This window comes from Trachemys scripta, chromosome 5 (genome assembly GCF_013100865.1).
Source record: "Trachemys scripta elegans isolate TJP31775 chromosome 5, CAS_Tse_1.0, whole genome shotgun sequence".
NCBI classification, from domain to species: Eukaryota; Metazoa; Chordata; order Testudines; family Emydidae; genus Trachemys; species Trachemys scripta.
Genome location: NC_048302.1, coordinates 121,499,867 through 121,518,882, shown reverse-complemented (window position 1 = coordinate 121,518,882; position 19,016 = coordinate 121,499,867). Strand labels below are relative to the sequence as shown.

At 41.7% G+C, this 19,016-nt stretch overlaps 1 protein-coding gene across 1 annotated transcript in view; it reads right to left on the bottom strand.

The window, feature by feature from the left end:
- Positions 1–19,016, bottom strand: part of POLN (DNA polymerase nu) — a 201,008-nt gene that overhangs the window by 58,126 nt on the left and 123,866 nt on the right. The window contains exons 16-17 of the mRNA XM_034772539.1: positions 8,761–8,843; positions 3,702–3,833 (exon numbers count right to left, since the gene is read on the bottom strand). Of these exons, the coding sequence (XP_034628430.1) occupies positions 3,702–3,833; positions 8,761–8,843 (215 nt within the window). The remainder of the gene's footprint in view (positions 1–3,701; positions 3,834–8,760; positions 8,844–19,016) is intronic.

The window sequence follows — 19,016 nt, the reverse complement described above, 5'->3', positions numbered from 1 at the left end:
CATGTTGTTTCTATCCATCATGCTGTCCTTTTGACCCTGTCTTTAAGATGCACCTGCTTCTAGCAGCCCTCTTCTTGCCAACTTCTGTGAGCAGGGCCTGCCTCTGGCTCACAGCCCAGTTTTTGCTTAGCAATGCCTGGAAGTACTTTGGTTCAGGCCTCAGACTAGGCCTCTGACGCAAGAGTTTATGTTTCAGGGCCGCCTCTTACTACAGGGGGGTTCTGGTTGTGGGGAGACTGGGTGCTGGGAGAGTGGGGCTTGCTGGGGGGGGTACAAGTTCAACTGGTTGGGGCTCAATAGGGTGGGGCAGGCTTGTGGGGACGTCCAAGTGCATAGGGGGTGGGACTTCTCAGGGTGGGTATTCAAGTATGGGGTGCTCAACAGGGGGTGGTCTAGGTGTAGGGGTGAGGGTCTGGATGCAGAGGTCCAGATGCAGGGGGGATGGGACTATGCCGGGGGGTCTGGATGCACAGGGAGTAGGCGGATGTGGGAGCAGTTCCCTGTACAGTGACACCTCCCTCCATGGCTGAGGAGTGATGAGGGCAGGAAACGGGGGAGTGCAAATCTGGGGGAGCTTTTTGGGAGTGTGTCTGATCCAGCTCCAGCCCTGGTCCAGCCCCAAGTGCTCTGTGCAGGGGAAGTGCGCTCCTACCCCACCCTCAATCCAGCAGGGACTAGCAGCTGAGCCCAGCGCAGGATAGGAGCTACTGGCCGGAATGGGGCTGGGAAGGGCCAGGTGTGGTGGGGGCTATGGGTGCAGTGGGGCTCCGGGTCCAGGGGGTGAGGGTATGGGAGGCTCAGTGGGGGGGGATTCTGGGTGTGGGGGGGTTCGGCTTGACAGGGCAGAGTCTGGGTATGGGGCGGTCCAGATGCATGGGCATTGGGCAGATGGGGGGCAGATCTGACCCAGCACCAGCTGGGGTGCTCCCAGGCCCGCCCCTCCCCCCAGTGATTTACCTCTCTGTTGGCTGCTCCAGGCACCCAAAACAACACACCCATGTGGTGTGGAGCAGCCTATGACCGCTTATGCAGCTTCCCTTTGTTTCCCCATCAGAAAGGCATTTTTATGAGAGGAAGCAAATAAATCTGTGCAAGACATGAATTCTGTGCCACACAGTGACACAGAATTCCCCCAGGAGTAATAATATATATGGGCAAGTACTCAAAAAAGAACTTGAAAATTATCAAAAGGATAAAGTGACACATCTTAAGAGATCAGGTACGTTGGTGTGAGGAAGGAAGCACCAAATAAATGACTACGCAACTTGTTGGGGAGGCATCTAACGCCATTTGCACCAAGCGGTACCAATGCTCCTAGGAACAGCCTTGTCTTGTTGCTAATTATTCTCCTTTTTTCCTGAACAGCTCTACCTGCCTTCATGCATGTGTACATGCACACAAATTCAAAACTAATCATAGAAAGTCAACATGCCAATAACTTTGCCTACATTCAGAGGGGTAGCCGTGTTAGTCATCTTGCATCTGAAGAAGTGAGGTTCTTACCCACAAAAGCTTATGCTCCCAATACTTCTGTTAGTCTTAAAGGTGCCACAGGACTCTCTGTTGCTTTTTGCCTACATTGAGCACTAAATGTTTATTGTTATATATTTCAATGTTTCAATTATGCCTATCAAACACTATAGATGCACTACCAAAAGTAGCAACACAGACATTAAACGGATCAGATCAACCTCTGGAAAAACAGACCTTTACTTTATCCTATCATTCCCCAACCAACCTTCTCCTCTGAGAAAGTTTGAGAAAAGATCAGGTGAGTCTAGTGCTCTGATGGATGAAAAGCAAAAAGTTAATTCTAAAGTGAAAATCCCCTCACAGAGGACATCCTGCCACCAACCCAAATCTAAGGTTTAGACCAACTTATGTTGATATAACTACGTTGCTCAGGGGAGTAGAGAATCCACGCCCCTGGGCGACGCAGTTATACCAACCTAACCCCAAGCATAGACAGTGCTATGTTGACAGGGGGCTTCTTCCATTGACATAGCCACCTCTTGGGTGGTGGATGGGAGAAGCTCTCACATCGGCATAATTAATATTTCACTAAGCGCTACAGTGACACAGCTGCACCAGCTGTGCCGCTGCAGTTAGGGTGACCAGACGTCCCGATTTTATCAGGACTGTCCCGATATTTGCTTGTTTGTCCCGCGTCCCGACCAACGTTCGGTCAGGACGCGGGACAAACAAGCAATTTTGCCCTCCACTCCGGCGCACCCCGGAGGGGCTCGCGCCCCCCCGCCCCGACTCCATCCCCTCCTTCCCCCATTGGATCCCTCCCCAAATCCCTGCCCTGGCCCAGCCCTAGCCCCACCCCCTCGGATCCCTCCCCAAATCCCCGCCTCTTCCCCAAGCACACCACATTCCTCATCCCTCCCAGGCTTGCGCTGATCAGCTGTATGGTGGTGACACCAGCCTGTGTGCCGCGGCCATGAAGAAGGTAGGGCCAGGGCAGGGATTTGGGGAGGACAAAATTGCTTGTTTGTCCAGCGTCCTGAGCCATATGAAGGTGGGAGAGGCTGTGGGGCACCCGGCTGGGCCACCAGTGCTGCGCCCAAACCCCACGCCTGAGGGGCAGAGCTGCTGCCCACCGGCCCCCTCCCCTGGGGTGGCTGGTGACCCCCATTCCTCAAGGGCTCCTGTGTCCCCCCGGCCCCTTTGCCCAGCTGTTGCGCGTGCCGTGCCCTGCCCTGAACCCCCCGGGGCTGCAGCGCAGGGACAGGCCACGGGTGGGTCGGCACTACAGGCCGTTCTTGTACGTGGGGACAGACTCGCCCCATGCGCAGGGCAACTCGGTAGGGTCACAGTGACCGCAGGCTGAGCACGCCCCAGCCGCTCACTTCCTAATCCCGGGGTGCCTGAAATGCTGCTGTCTGAGTGAGCGGGATTGCACCAGCTGGGCACCTTCCCCTACAGGGGGAGGTGGAGACGAGGCGAGCTAGTGGGGGGGTGGGGGGGGGGGTGAGGTGCTCCAGCGGCTTTTTTTTTTTTTCCCTCCTCTGCCCCCCCCGCGTCCCGATATCTCACCTTTGTCATCTGGTCACCCTAGCTGCAGTGCTTTAAGTGTAGACAGCCACTAAATTGTTAGCTTAGACTCTTCAGAGGATCACATCTGCTGTGATATTACATGGGACACACAGATGGTGTTTTGAGTTCATATCTTTTAGTACTTTATAGCCTTTGATACCCAAAAGCTCACCAAAAAATCATGGGGTAGCCAGTGCAGATCACGGCCACAGGCATAACGTGCTCTCTTTGTGAAACAGGGCTTACTAAGCAGGCTGTGTTATGCCCTAGCAGCAACTTCTAACTAGTTTGACAATATGGTGGTATGTACATTGCATTGCAGTAAGTTAATCTCAAAGTAACTTTAAATATGAATAACTGGACGTTAAGAGCCATATTCAAAAGAAAGGAACTTCTTGCCATTCACAAATGGTAAAGAGCATTCCCAGTAAATAACAATATCTGGGAAGAAGCAGCTGTGGTGGATCCAACCAGATCCTCCCAGTTTGCCAGCATAACGCAGGGTAGACCACATTAATCAGGGGTGGATATTTTCATCATTCCTTGCAACTTTTTCTCTCATCCTACAAGCATTATCTGAGTTGAGTCTCTGTCCTTATTGTAAAATGTAGCAGAGCAGCTGAACAGTCAACAAGAATGCATCTTATAGGTTTTATTACCTTCCTTGTGGCATTGCTCAATGGTTTTCTTTGTAAAGTCATGAATTTTCTTGTATTTCATCAGAAAACTCTCTATAAATTGACCAGCTTGAAGAGGAGTAATTCCCAAACATCCAGCAAGACGTTCTTTACCTTGTGCACAATAATGTAGAACATAAAATCATGTAAATATTGCTTTGTTATAAACATTAATACTGAACTGTACATTGACTAATGGAATACGACCACTGTAGTTATTTTCACAAATGTGGATGATCACATACACTAAGGTCCTGATTCAGCAAACTACTGAAGTATATGTTTCATTTTAAGCTTAAGTGTTTTCACTGATTAGGAAAGGACTAAACTCATCGCTGAAATGCCTTACTGAATTTGGGTGCCACTCAGCAGAGGCTTTCCCCACCGCATATTACATCTTAATAGCTTAAATACGAATTTTAGGATAATATCTGTATTTTAGATTCATACAATGTATCCTGCAGGGTTCTTAGTTTTGTTCATTTTTATTCATAAACTAGTCAGGGGTAGATTTATGGAGAGCCTTGATATGAGGATAAGGAGATTGAATTCAATGTTGAATAAGCAGGGAAGTGAATGAAGAGATGTGAGGATGGCGGTGAGGGGGCCGACTGATTTTAGGTAGGGTGTTTTGGACAAGCTGGAGAAGTGGAATGCATGGAAGCAACAGAGAAGAAGAGTTCAGTAATTGAAACAAGAGATGATCAAGGCATGGACCAAGGTTTTAACAGGCGGGATGGAAGAGAAAGGATGGATTTTAAAGGAAGTGTAGAGAAAGTCGCAACAAGACTTATAACACATATCTAGATGCTGGGTAAGTAAAACTATATCAAAGTGAATATGTAACAAGATAAAGCAAAGGAGTATGAGAGAAAAATGAGATCAGAGTTTTCCATGGTATGAGATTAAAAGCTAAGAGGTACAATTTAAAGAAATTTATGAACCAAGTAGTTCAAGTGCAAATAAAACCATACATCAACATATTGATTTTAGCCTTCAAAGACAGATATTTAGGTGTCAGCTACATAGGAACAAAAACAACATTGTGTCTGCAAATAACATTTGCTGAAAGGCAATGTCTTGAAGCACCAGAGATATAAAATATTAGTTGTCACAGTAATAATGTCAAGAGAAACTAGCTTGCGTTTTTGAGAGAGGGAGGATTTCAGCCACCCAAATGCCATCACTGTCAGTCTGATGTGCATTTCATAACAATTCTATAGTTTTTTGTACTCAGCTATGTCAGATGTCTAGAAGAACAAATCTAGCCAAGGTGCTAGAATCAGAAATTTGCAAGACATCTGGGATGACTCCTAATGGAATTATTCCAGTGTTGTATTATTGTTTGATGACCAATTAATTTAACTCTCCCCCACTTCCCCAAAATTTCGCATTCATTGTTCAGAAAACTGAATTACCATAGTCTGTCTATACCAGTTAGGAAACTACTTCTGGCTTCACAAGAGAACTGTAACAAATGTGAATATTCCACCCCCCAAGCGACATAAGTTACATTGACATAAGCACTCGTGCACAGTGCTATGTCAATGAGAGAGCTTCTCCTGCCAGCATAAGCTTATGCCACTCATGGAGATGGTTTTAACAGATGTGCAGCTGTATCTTTACAGCTGTACCCCTGCAATGCTATACATAGACATGGCCTAATTTAGGATTTAATTAATTAATTAACAGATACTTTGGTGCTCCTCATTATATTTTTTACAGATGAACGAGGCACATGTGAAGTGAATTGCTTCAAAGTAGACAGGAAGTCTGTAGTGTTGTCACTTCTCATGCTGTTTTGTTTTTGTGTTAAAGTACTAACTCCTGGAGGCCAGTGATTAGGTCAGAGTCTCAGGGTTTTTGTTTTTGTTTTTTAAGTACATATCTAGCTCTCATGGAAGACCTTGAAAATGTGATCCAAGTGTAATCTGTGGAAATGTGATCCAAGGGTAAAGGCTTAACGACCAGAAAAGAACTATATGATATGACCATCATTTTGTTTTCTTCATTTGCTATGTTGCGCTTCAAACATAACTAAATTTGTAAATAGGTAGAGGTCTCTGAAATGGGGGAAGAATTCATGAAGACTACTAAGTGTCAGACAAAAAAGAAAAATCAAGGATGGTGTGAGTCCACTGCTCAGTGGAGAAGGTGAGCTGGTAACGGAAGAGGATAGAAAGACAAAGCTGCTGAATGCCTACTTTGCTTCAGTCTTCTCATAAAAAATAAAATGTATAGTGAATTTACCATAGACAATAAAGGGGAAGAGATGCAGATTGGGATAAGTAAAGAATACATCAGAGATCTTCTGAACAGTTTGAATGAATTCAAATCAACGGGACCTGATTGCTATTCACCTGAGGGTACTGAAGGAATTAGCTGAAGAAATCTCGGAGCCACTGGCAATAATATATGCAAACTCATGGATGACAGGAGTGGTTCCAGAAGACTGGAGAAGGGCTAACATAGTTCCCATCTTTAAAAAGGGGAAAAAGGAGGAGCCGGGGAACTATAGACGAGTCAGTCTGACTTCGATACATGGGAAGCTACTAGAGCAATGTATAAAGCATTCAATTTGAGAATACCTGGAGGATGAAGGATCACTAGCAGCCAGCATGGATTTACCAAGAACAAATCATGCCAAACCAGCTTGATTTCCTTCTCTGACAGGGTAACTGGTTTGGTGGATGGGGGAATGTGGTGGACATAATATACCTGAACTTCATCAAGGCTTTTGACATAGTCCCACATGACATTCTGATAAGTAAGCTGGAGAAATGCGGGCTTGATAGAACCACCATTAAGTGGATACATATTTGGTTAAACAACTGCAAACAAAGAGTAATTAGTAATGGAATGATGTCAGATTGTAGGGAGGTTTCAAGTGGGGTACCACAGGGATCTATTCTAGGTCCGGTGTTGTTTAACATCTTTATTAATGACCTGGATGTAGCATCAAATTTTCAGATGACACAAAGCTAGGGGGTTTGCCAAAACTTTGGAGGATAGAGCTAAAATTCAAAGGGATCTGGATAAACTGGAGAACTGAGGTATAGACAACAAAAGGAAATTCAACATAGACAAATTTAAGGTGCTACACTCAGGGAAGAAAACCAAATGCACAAATACAGAATGGGGGTAACTGCTTGGCAGCAGCACCACTGAGAAGGATCTGGGTGTTGTGGTGGATCACAACCTCAACATGAGTCAGCAATGCAATGGGAGATGATAGTTCCACTCTACTCAGCACTGGTTAGTCCTCAGCTGAAGGATTGTGTCCAGTTTTGGTCATCAATGTATAGAAAGGATGTGGAGAAACTGGAAAGAATCCAGGGGTGAGTGACAAAGATTATCAAAGGGATGGAATGCAAGCCATAAGAGCAAAGGCTGAAGGAACTGGATATGTTTAGTTTGGAAAAGAAGAGATTGAGGGGGAACAAGATAGTGGCCTCGAAATACTTGAAAGGCTGCCATTAAAAAGATGCAGAAAAGTTGTTTTCTCTTTCCACAGAGGGCAGGACAACAGGCAATGGGTTCAAACTACAGCATAGCAGATTTAGATTAATTCTCAGGAAAAACTTCCTAACTGTAAAAACAGTAGGACAATGGAACAGACTTCCTAGGGAGATTGTGGAAGCTCCTTCACTGGAGGTTTTCAAAAGGAGGCTGGAGCCATCTATCTTGGATGGTTTAGACCCAACAAATCCCACACTTTGGCAGCGGGTTAGACAACATAACCTTTGCGGTCCCTTACCACTATGATTCTAAGTCACCATACAAGTGTAGTTATATCAAGATATTACTGTACAACTCTAGTTTTTAATGTTTTAAAACTATACTGCTACCAGATTTCTTATTTCCATGTTTTATTAAACAGTTAAATCAATGAGTTGTGTTAGTAAATTTGCCTTTAAGAGCACTAGCATTTCTCAGTCTATCAGCCAAATAAATATTAAAGGTGAGATGCAAAGGCATAAAAATTGGATTTGGGTCCTTTATTTTTTTTGTGATGTAGAAATGTCTGAAAGTTATTTCTATTTATTCTTTACATTAGAAATCCAAGCCTTGGAAAAATATATTTATTAATGAGAAGACAAATTCCAGGAAAGTGAGAGGGGAAGTGATTTTTATTCAGAATCTTCACTTGTTTCAAGCAAAATCTTTTCAGAGGGAGACCTTCCCTTTACATTGTATAGAAGTAACATAGAAACAAACTCTATTTTTCCTTTTGCAGGTCACCTTTAGGAAGGCTACATAAATTGAAGTACTTTATAGTAGATTAAGAAAAAAATCAGCACATCTAAAAATAGATTAAATCGTTAAATGAATGGGATAATAAAGGAAAATCCTTTACATAGTGGTATGAGATCATGATAGTCAAGTATACAGGAGAAGCCCATTTTATTAAAACAGAAATGTCACCAATATTAAAGGAATTGTGGTATGTATATTTTTGTCTGAATTAAATTCTGAGCTCCAAAGAGCAGAAATCTTATTTCTTTACAATATTTTGTAAAGTAATAGTTACACTTATGGTACAGTACAGTGAGGTTAATAAAAATAACAACATTCAAGGCCAAATTCTGTCCTTGATCCGATAACAACTTCTTTCATCTTCTATGTATGCATCCACCAGTGGTATGCAGCAGATATTCCATACTGAATTATACTAATTTTAGGTAGGTAAAGACAGATGTTTGAATTACATTGACTCATGAGTCTCCTTATAGTAGCTCAGATGTACTTAGAAGTCAAAATGAAAAATAAGTCAACGCATCAACTTAACCAGGGAATAACATTCATATTGTGTTAATCCTGCTATATTATTCTGAATGATTTTTAAGTAGACTATTTTATGATAGTCAAAAAAATCAAGATGCAATATTCTGAGATCACATTATTCACCTTCAGAAATTCAGTGTACGGCTAGCTTTTAAAAATTCAAATGAACTCAAATTCATTGCAGCTCTAGTTAATCATCTAAAAAAGTAAACAGTAGTGAGAATAAACTTGTTTCTAGTTCTATACAGATCCCTACCTGCTCCATAAACTACTGAGTAGACAACGCGCTTTGCCTGTTCTCTATCTGCATGCTTCACTTGTTCACTTGGAATACTCCTCCTAAGCACAAATATAATATGGGTTTCATCTTCTATTTCTAGTTAAAAGCAAATATACATTCCAAACATCATTGAAAATACATTTTAAAGTCAATAATTTCATAAATGCAGACATACAGCATATAAACAGAAGCTCAGGGAGGCTTTAATCCTGGGCTTTGAATCCACAGCTTTTTTGTCATATAATTTGGTAGGGGATGTTGTCTCTAGTGAACCAGGCTAATCTTGGCCTTTTATCTCCCTTTTCCACCACTGGCTTGGTTGGAAAAACTTCTGCTCTTAAAAGATTAATGTATTATTAGAGATGGATGAACTGGTTCAGATAAAATAAGAACTAACTCAACCCTTTGATGTTCCTTGACCTGAACAAAAATCAAACCCAAATATTTGAAGTTTGGAAAAGTTTGATTGAGGACTAGAACTGTGAAAAATATTTGTGCCTATTTTGATTCCACAGAGGTTCTGTGAAAATTCAGTAATTTGCATGGATTTTCCTTGCAAGTAAAAATGTTGAAGATTTGGAATGCAGATTTCCAAATTGTCTGGATACTTAGATAAAAATCCACAGGAAGGTTTTGCAGTGCATTTTCAAGTTGAGTTGGTTGATATTAGTCACATGAATTATGTAACATACTAAGGTCCCAAACCTGCAAACACTTATACGTGTGCTTCACTTTACTACCATGAGTAGTCCAAATGAAATCAACAGGACTATTCACGATAGTAAAGTTAAGAAAGTGCTTACACGTTTGCAGGATCGTGGCCTGTACTTCTGGTTCCAAATTGTCTAAGCCTACCACTGGCGTCTGAGGAAACTATTTCAACTCTTTTTCTGGGAGAGATTATAGATAAAATGCTCTATGTGAGTTACTAAGAAGCCATTTTGGCTGTGATTTTTTTTTCTCCTCCTCCCTCTGCCCCCTGCCCTCATATTTATTTATTTATTTCTCCTGAGAATGGATTGCTATTCAGGTATTCTTGAAAATACATATAAGTTTCCCACTGGTTAGGGTTATTTACAGTTTTAAAAGGGAGAAACAGGTACTCCAAACTGAAAACTACCATAGAAGCCTTCAGTCCTAAGTTATTTTACCTTCTTTGAGCTCATGATTTATGCAGCAAGGAAAAGGTAGGTCCTTTATGGAGGAACTATGTTTTGCATTTCCCTATTTCATTTATTTATGAGACACTAAACTAGAGGTTCAATTTTAGTAGTGCTTAAGAGATTTAGGAGCCTCAATCTTATTTTCAAAGTGATGTGGTACTTAGGCGTCATCTCTTTGAGAGTCAATGGGACTAAGGCTCCTAAATCACTAGGGTACTTTTGACAATTCTAACCTAGATGTATGACACATCTTACAAATACCTCTTAATTTACCAGTAATTATACTGCACTACAGCCAAAATGCTTCTGAAATAAATGTAGTCAAACTTTACTAATTCTGGGTCACTGAGAACGAAAATGATGCATACAATTGTTGATTGGTTCTAGTTTTCAAGGTATGCTATTGAGTCAGTATATACAACCCTTGACTTGGGAATGGCGGAGGATAAGTGAGTTATAAAGGGAAGGGATCTCAATTTAAACCAGAAATGAGTAAAATACATCTTTGACTGGATCTACAAATAAATCTATGACTGGGTTTGGACAGTACTTGCTTTTTAGGCAAAACAATGAATGATGCAATCTGAAGCTGGTATTGCGTCATACATGATATGTATGGCAAGGAAAAGACGGCATGGAAAGCCTTCCAGTTAGTGGCAATAAATTTTCTCGGAAACAACAAGGCAGACAACTACAGGTTGTTGGTGGAAAACCTCCTGAAGGCATACAAAAGCCTTGGTTGCAACATGTTACTAAAGATACATTTTTTGCACTCTCATCTAGATTTTTTTCCACCGAACTGCGGAGCAGTGAGTGACGAGCACAGCAAGCGATTTCACCAGGACATTGCAACAATGGAGAAATGCTATCAGGGCAAATGGAGCCCATCAATGCTTGCAGACTATTGCTGGACAGTGACGAGAGATGCTCCATTTAATGAATACAAGAGACAAGCCAAGAAGCGCTGAGTAGACACTGAATAGCACTGAACTATGTACATAATAGTTTTTTGCCTTTTGTTTCATAATAAATTTTATTTATATAACTCTTTTTTGCTGATTTTTAAAGTATTACATAAACAGGAAGGTGAAATATTATCATGTAAAGCAACCATAAACACATGAAAAGACCTAGGTTTACAATTTATGATTAAAACTCTACTATCTACACAATATACATAGACATAAAATGTAAAAACTTATATATCTTAGAAACAGTGGCCAATCAGTTGTTTTAATTGTCACATTTGAATTCAGCATATCAAAATACATAATAAATAGCACATTTTATCTCTGAAGCAGATGACTTCTCAAAAATTGTAGACTAGTCTTATATATATATATATATATATATATATGCACACACAGTCAGATTTAACTAATCCACACAACCTGCAATTCTCACTCAAATAATGGTGCTCACTCATGAAAGCTCAGTTAAGATTTTGTAGCAGTTGGCTGAAATGAGGTCTCCTATTAGTAAGACTCATCAATTTCACTTCTGTTGGCTGCCTTATCTCAAACAGTCCATGCAGTCTGCATTCATGCCAGTCACACACTGTTAAATTTAACATTTTCTCATCTTTTATTATTCAAGAGATACGGATATGCTGTCCCAAAAGTGATTAAAATCTTAGTACTTGATGTCAAACATTCCTTTTAATATAGTACTAAAAAGAAAATGGTGAGTCAACACTTGTATTAGTGTGTCAGACTGGGGAATCCCAGTATTTGGCAGTAATGGATTAAGTCTAGCACTCTATGCAAGTTTAAATGTGTGTGTATCACACATAGGAACGGGATTTAATAAAGCAAGAGACAACAGCATAATTCACAAATGTTTGAGCAAATGGCAAGCCAGGAGTCAATTAAAATACTGTTTTTCATGCCTACAAATGAAAATAACTTGTCTCCCTGCCTGTCCTCACAATGTTTGGTTTTATTAATAGCATATTTGATTCTTTCTGTAGTTCAGAGTAGCATTCCTGAGGTGTGAAGTTGGCAGGAGGGATGCTATTCCTTTGAAGAATGAAATGACAATGGTGGGTCAGCTTCTCCTAAATGCAGCTGTCAGGTGAGAAATCCCTAATGGACTTTCCCCCTTAACCTCCTTTCTACTGTCAGTGTTTATTTTTACATTAACAAATATGATTTGTTGTAGAAGTTATTGTACAAATCTATTTCTAGGTAAGCATCTTATTTTAATTTGAGTTTCATCTCTCATGTTATGAAATGTCATGGTATCCAGGGTAAGCTAGTGCTGTTTGCAACTGGGATAATGGTACTGTAGCTATAGGCTCTAAAAAAGTGATATATGCAAATAGCATGAAAACATCATTATATAATTGAATTGTGGTATAATGCAAAACAGACAGAGCCAATGGAGTTGCATCTTCATACACCAGGTCTGAATTTGGCCCACACTGTAATCAGCAGTGAGGTCTAAATGCATTTTTTTTTCAATAAACATGAGCCTGAGGGAAGAAGCTGGGCTCAGCTGTTAAGCCAAGACATTCAGATGAAGACAGATTGCAGTTAAATCAGAATGGTCTGTATCTGGAGGAGGCAGGTAGGGTGAGTACATATCAAGGGAGTAGAGATCAGTGCAGAGGAGAACTCAAAAGAAATAATTTGTTGGAGGCTTTGATTCTCAACTCTAGAAAGGAATTGTCATTACTTTTGACATGAAGCCTTCTATACGTAGCCTTCTTTTGTTTCTGCTCCTCAATTTTCAACTTCGCATGGTCCAAAAGTTTGGATTTTCCATTATTTTTCCTTCTTCTACCTCTCTTTTTCAGTCTCCTGGTTTTCTTCCTCTTCTTTCCCTCTTGTACCTTGTCTTTCCTTTCAACACTCTTCCGTTGCCAAATTCATGCTCGTCATCCACATCCTCTCCCACCCCCACTTCTTCTCTCAACTGTCCATCTTCAACATGTACATTTCCCCATCTGTGCTCTCATCCTCAGATGCCCATCCTTCCCTGCATATCTTTCCACAACAATGGTTTGCTTGTGGAGTACCTTCCTTTGCTTGATACTGCTTCCTACTTTACCTGATACACACCTATTAGATGGAAAAAAGAATGGAGTCCTTGTATTGGAAGGCACTTACAGAGTTAATGTTTTACAGCTCTTACTAGAAGAGCTAAGCACACTAAGAAGGCTATGAGGTCAGCAAAATCCCCAGTACAGAATACAGTTAAGGAGAATAGCAGGCAGGGTCAGGAAATGTAAACTCCTTAAAGAGGTAGCTCTTCTGAGACCTGGGCTGCAGGCCAAAATCAAAGCAGCTTCAGCAAAGATGCCTAAATCCAACAGAAAGAGAGATGGAGGGGGCAGTTCTATACAGGGGCGGCTCTATGTATTTTGCCGCCCCAAGCATGGCAGTCAGGCCGTCTTTGGCAGCATGACTGCGGGAGGTCTGCTGGTATCGTGGATTCGGCGTCATGCCTGCGGGTGGTCCGCCGGTCCCGCGCCTTCAGCGTACCCGCTGCCGAATTGCTGCCAAAGCTACGGGACCAGCGGACCTCCCACAGGCACGCCGCCGAAGGCAGCCTGACTGCCGCCCTCACGGTGACCGGCAGGCCGCCCCCCGCGGCTTGCCGCCCCAGACACGCGCTTGGTGCGCTGGTGCCTGAAGCCGCCCCTGGTTCTACAGGAGCAATGAGGGAGGGGAAGAACAAGCTGCCTTAAAAGTACATTAATGTCAGAAAGAAGAATTAAAACCAAGCATATATATAATTTATTACTTGTCAAGGCCATTGACAATAATATTCCCCCCCAAAAGCTGCTGATATATTAGTGTAGTCAGAATGGATAGGCATTCTCAACAGTTCTAGTACATCAGGACTTATAATTAGGAATACCAATTTTTCTATATACACCATGGGAAATAAAGCAGAAAACATTCTGTTGATGATATCAGACCTAACTCTAGATCAGAAAAGTATGGACAAAACAATGAAGAAATTCTGATGCACATTTCCTTGGAAAACCTGAACATCCCTCACAAAATTTAAAAAGGGAATATGAAGATGCATATTTCAATGCACTGTGGTTCAACAAAAAAGCTCAAAAATACCCATAAAGCAAAAAACCTGAGCAACTCCGAGAGATGTTGGGAACATGTGACAATGAAAGGAAATCAACCTTTGAAAGATGTTGTAAGACACTTCAGCATTCCTGGGAAAGGTTCTCCATCTGAGAAGCTGACTGCAGTAAATATAATAAAAAAGGATGTTGGCAGCATTATGTAGACCTTGTCAAAGAAGCTGTGAATGATACATGCTAAAAAAGAATCACAACAGAAAAGGTTACAGAGCTGCCCATGTGTGATTATGTGTAGCTGCCAAGATTTGTATAGCTCTGTGTGTGATGTTTTGTAATGGGCTATTTGCATTTTATAACTAACTAAACTGTATGTATATTTCAACTTTTAAAAAAGGTATGGATTTAGTGCTGGTGAAAGGGACTGGCTTAACAGCATTGGTGAATGATGTACATACAGGGAAGTAGCAGGACAAGCTTCCAACACACAACAACATGCTATTATGCCTCAGCCCTGATCTGAAGCACTCTACCTCTATGGAAAACTGAGATACATCAGTTTCCATGGCCCGCGCAGTTCTTGGCCTCTCTGCTAAGTCTGCCAATTAATGCAAAGCTTGGTGGTAATGGTGGTGTGGGAACAGCGATGGAGTGTCACCAAACTTCTTTCCTACATGGGTCACCAAATGGGAATAGGCTTTAATACCTGGTGAGCTGGGCTGGATTCAGCCTGGTAACCTACAGGTGAAAGACTTTAGCTCACTAGCAAAGCCCTCAAAATGTTACACTTTCAAGAATGAGGATTGCTTTCCTGAAAGATAAGTTGACTAAATCAAATTATTTTCTTTTTGGAGCTTACACAAGAAAAATTATTCCACTTTCAGGAAACAGGGAAAACCTTCCACACTGCATTCAGTCTCACATTATTTATTTATTGTATTACCATAGTCCTAGGCCCCCTAGTCATGGACCAGAACACCACTGTGCTAGGCATTGTACAAACACAGAAGAGACAGTCCCTGAAAATACTCTGCAATTAAGTGTATCGCTCTGTTTTTAAAGGAGCAACTCCCATTAAGATACAAACAATTAAAAAAATAACATGGAAACAAATATTAACACAACATGTAAATACACTACTAAATACAATTTTGCGGTATAAAATCATTTCAACAATTACATCTATTCTAAGGTCCTCACAATAACTTAAGGATTCATATTGTATATTGCATACAAAAAATCCCTATCATAAAACATTAAGATTGTAAAATTAAGCACTCAAAACTTAGGAAATGCCAGAATAATAGTTACATTCTTCTTCTTTATGCTGCTTTTCCTGGTGAGCGTCGCGGTGGCAGCACTGAGAGTAGGGAGGACCACACCTCTCTTTCCTCCGCAACAGGTTCCAGCTCCTCCTGAGGGATTCCTCAGCGCTCCCAGGCCAACTGAGAGATACGCCTCCAGCATGTCCTGGATTGGCCTTGGGGCCTCCTCCCAGTGAGACGTGCCCGTTAGAGTTTGAAAGGAAGCCTCCCAGGGGGCATTCTTATCAGGTGTCTGCACTAGTGGCTCTAATCTGAGGCTCTCCCAAATAGCTCAGCTCCTCACCCTGTCTCGGAGAGTAAGCCCAGCCACCCTGTGGATAAACCTCATTTCCGCTGCTTGTACCTATGATCTCTGTGGGAGCGTGAGATCAATCGGCAGATGGGCGTGGCGGCAGCAGTGATGCAGGCACTGTACCGATCCATGGTGGTGAAGCAGGAGCTGAGTTCTCAGATGAAGCTCTTGGTTTACAGGTTGATCTACATCCCCATCCTCACCTATCGTCATGAACTTTGGGACATGACCGAAAGGATAATAGTTACCTGTGAAACCTTAATTCTGCCTCCTTGTATGTGTGTATTATGATACAGTGTTTAATTACATATCATATATTATTTCCCCCCATACACACACACACACACACCAGTCATCAACAGTGTTTGAATCTTCACATACATAGCACTGAAAGAACTCTCCCACTTGAGCTAAAGGAGCACACTGTTAATAAAAGAAGGCTGTCATCAGCCATATGGAGCAGCCTCCAGAAGGAAACACAGACCCATGATGCCTGGCTTCTTGCTACCTAATTAAAGGAATAGCTCACACATCCTCAAACTACCTGCCCTCTTGTTAGAGTTTACAGAGAGACATAATTGGGCTCTTGACATTAAAACAGTTTTTAAACTGAAAATAACACAGTCATTATTTCAGAAGGGTGTTTTTATTGGCGGTCTCATCACACCCAGATCTAGTGCTGACTCTTCACATTATCACTAATAAAAGCATTGTGTTGCAACCACATGCTATTTCGCCCTCCTTCCTGCTTGCACATGATGTCACTTGACTAGAGGCTATATAAATTGTCAGACTCAGAGCATTGCTCTGAACTACTCTAGCACCCATGTACGTATGACTGTAATGACTGCTTATCAGTTCTCTAAAAGTATATTTCTGTTATTTCATAAGAGTGAAATGTATACTGCATGTGTGGGGTTTTTAAACAGCTGTTGCTGTTTAATATGGGTTAAAGGTTGTTCATATTGTATGTGTATGTCTGGAATGTTGGCACATGAGATTCTGTTTTGGCTGGAATTCTAAATAATTGGTCACAGCTGTAAGGCTTAGAAATACTTCAAGTTTTATGTGGATACTGTTATGTTGATTGCATAAGACAAATACTATAAATTTATTCCTTAAATGATGTAGATAGGATTACATTTACAGTGGGTAGAATATATGAGCCACTATATACCTCAGAATGACAGACAATAGAGATGGAAAAAAATGTTACATCATCGTCTAGTTCATCCTGCTGCTAGTGGAAGGTTCATGCCAAAAAGTTAGTTTTCTGAAAGTCGACATACAGTTTCATGGGTAAAGCAAGATACTAATGTAGCACAGATGAAAAATGTCTTCTATTAGACAATTTAAACATGGTATCTGGGAGATAAAGGAACCAAGATTGCACGTATTACAGCATTACCATAGTCTCCCTAGGAAACAGTTTAAATTTGGTTTCAATTTAATTTAGCCCTTTTATTCAACCTTCTGCTACAGTGATGTATCGAAAACAGCTTTTCTGGTCAAAAGTCTGCAGTGCTCCCAGCTTCTTGTAATCCTTTCTGTAATAGAGGTGGTTCTGTAGTTCCTCCCTCAATCTACCTCCTTTCCTCTTCCCAGTCCAGCCTGTCATCTATCTACAAACTTCCTTCCTGTACACTCACTTAACTATTCCTGATCTTCACCCATCTGCCTGTCACCTGTCTGTCCTAACCTATCTGCTTTAGCAGAGGGTTAAAATGTTTTCCTTGGCCTGTATTATATCAGGATTGATTTCTTTATTCTTAAATCATCTCTAAGATGGGCATCAAGTCTAGCTTTCAATATTTCACAACAGCTTCATCTCCTCCTTGGTAGCGTGACCAGATGTCCCATTTTTAAAGGGACAGTCCTGTTTTTTGGGACTTTTTCTTATATAGGCACATAAAACCCCCAATCCCCTGTCTCATTTTTTCACAGTTGCTATCTGGTCACCCTACTCCTTGGCAGCTTCCTGTACTGCCCAGCTCTCTTCTTACCAAAGTGCGGGTCAAAAGAGATGCAGATAAGGAGACTAGATCCAAGGCTATGTCCTAAATAATGTCTATTGCCAGTATAAATTACTGAAGCATTCCTTAGGGAGTCAGTAAAACTTGTGAACCACCTTGAGAATGAGATTTTCACCATCAAGCTAAACCCAAGGACATTTGACATCTAGGAGATCAGGGTGCATTGGGAAATAGTTATTCTCCACCTTGGGACGAACAAGCACTCAGAGACCTCTGTTGGGAGGTCGAGAGTTCTGGACTTTTTCCAGTTAAGAACTTTAGGTTCTCTGACATTAACTGAGAAACTTGAGAGTGCTCTTGTCTCCCCCTCTTCACTGCTGCAGGAGTGGGAATGTGGCTGTCTTCTCACCACTGTAGCTGTCTCAGGTCTGCCAACTGATCTGAGTAGGCAAGATCTATTTCCAGTTCCTTAGATGAATTAACTAATTGGTGAATGATTCTGTCTCACTCTTTGTGGCTGTGAATACAGAGTGAAAGGAAGTGGGAAACATCAGCTCAAGTCCCAGTGTGAACACTGTTGGTGAGCAACAGACCTGAAAGAATAGTGAAACATCATGTCAAAGACCAAAGACTGGTTCCATGAACTGGGTGAGGTAGCATCTCTCTGAGATTGCATCTCTGACACAGTAAACAGACCAACACTACTGGACCATTTTCTTTGCCTTCCAGACCTAATTAACTAGCTTTGTTGTGGAGGCTTCAACCATTGAAGGAGGAATGAAAGCCATTCTGGGAGATAATACAGCAACTCCAGAAAGGGCTATATCAAATCATTTCTGGTCTTGGTCTTGATACAAGGAGGCAGCTCATACAGGAACTCTGCAGAGGCCTTCCCACAGAGACAAAGGAGGGTGCCTGTCCCATGGACAAAGAAGATCTTGGCTGAATCTCCAAACCCAGAGCATGGTAGAGGCTGAAAGCAGGAACGAAAGAACAACCCTGCCTCAGATGGATGGCATAATACAACTCCCTGCTCCCTATTTTGAGAAGAGACACCAAAGAAGCCCACGTTCTGTTGAACTACAGGCAGAAGGAAAACTGGAGTGTTTGGGATGGGATGTTTTTGAAAGGGATTGGGTTTGGAGTCAGAACTCCAGCAGCAGAGTAGTTCATCTACCTGTGCGAAGAGATGACTGAGAAGCATTCCATTACTCCCAGATCAAGCAGTAAAGGCTTTCTAGCTCCTAAGATTGGAAATTATACATGCCACACCTATGTTTTCTAAATGTTGTATTTAATTTATTTGACATCTACTCTACTTAATTCAGAGTATTAGTATACAGCATACACCCATTAGCTCATCAGCTTCCATTTACCAAAAAATCCAAGAATGTAAATCTCAATTTGATGTGTGCAGTCCTGAGATGCAGCTGT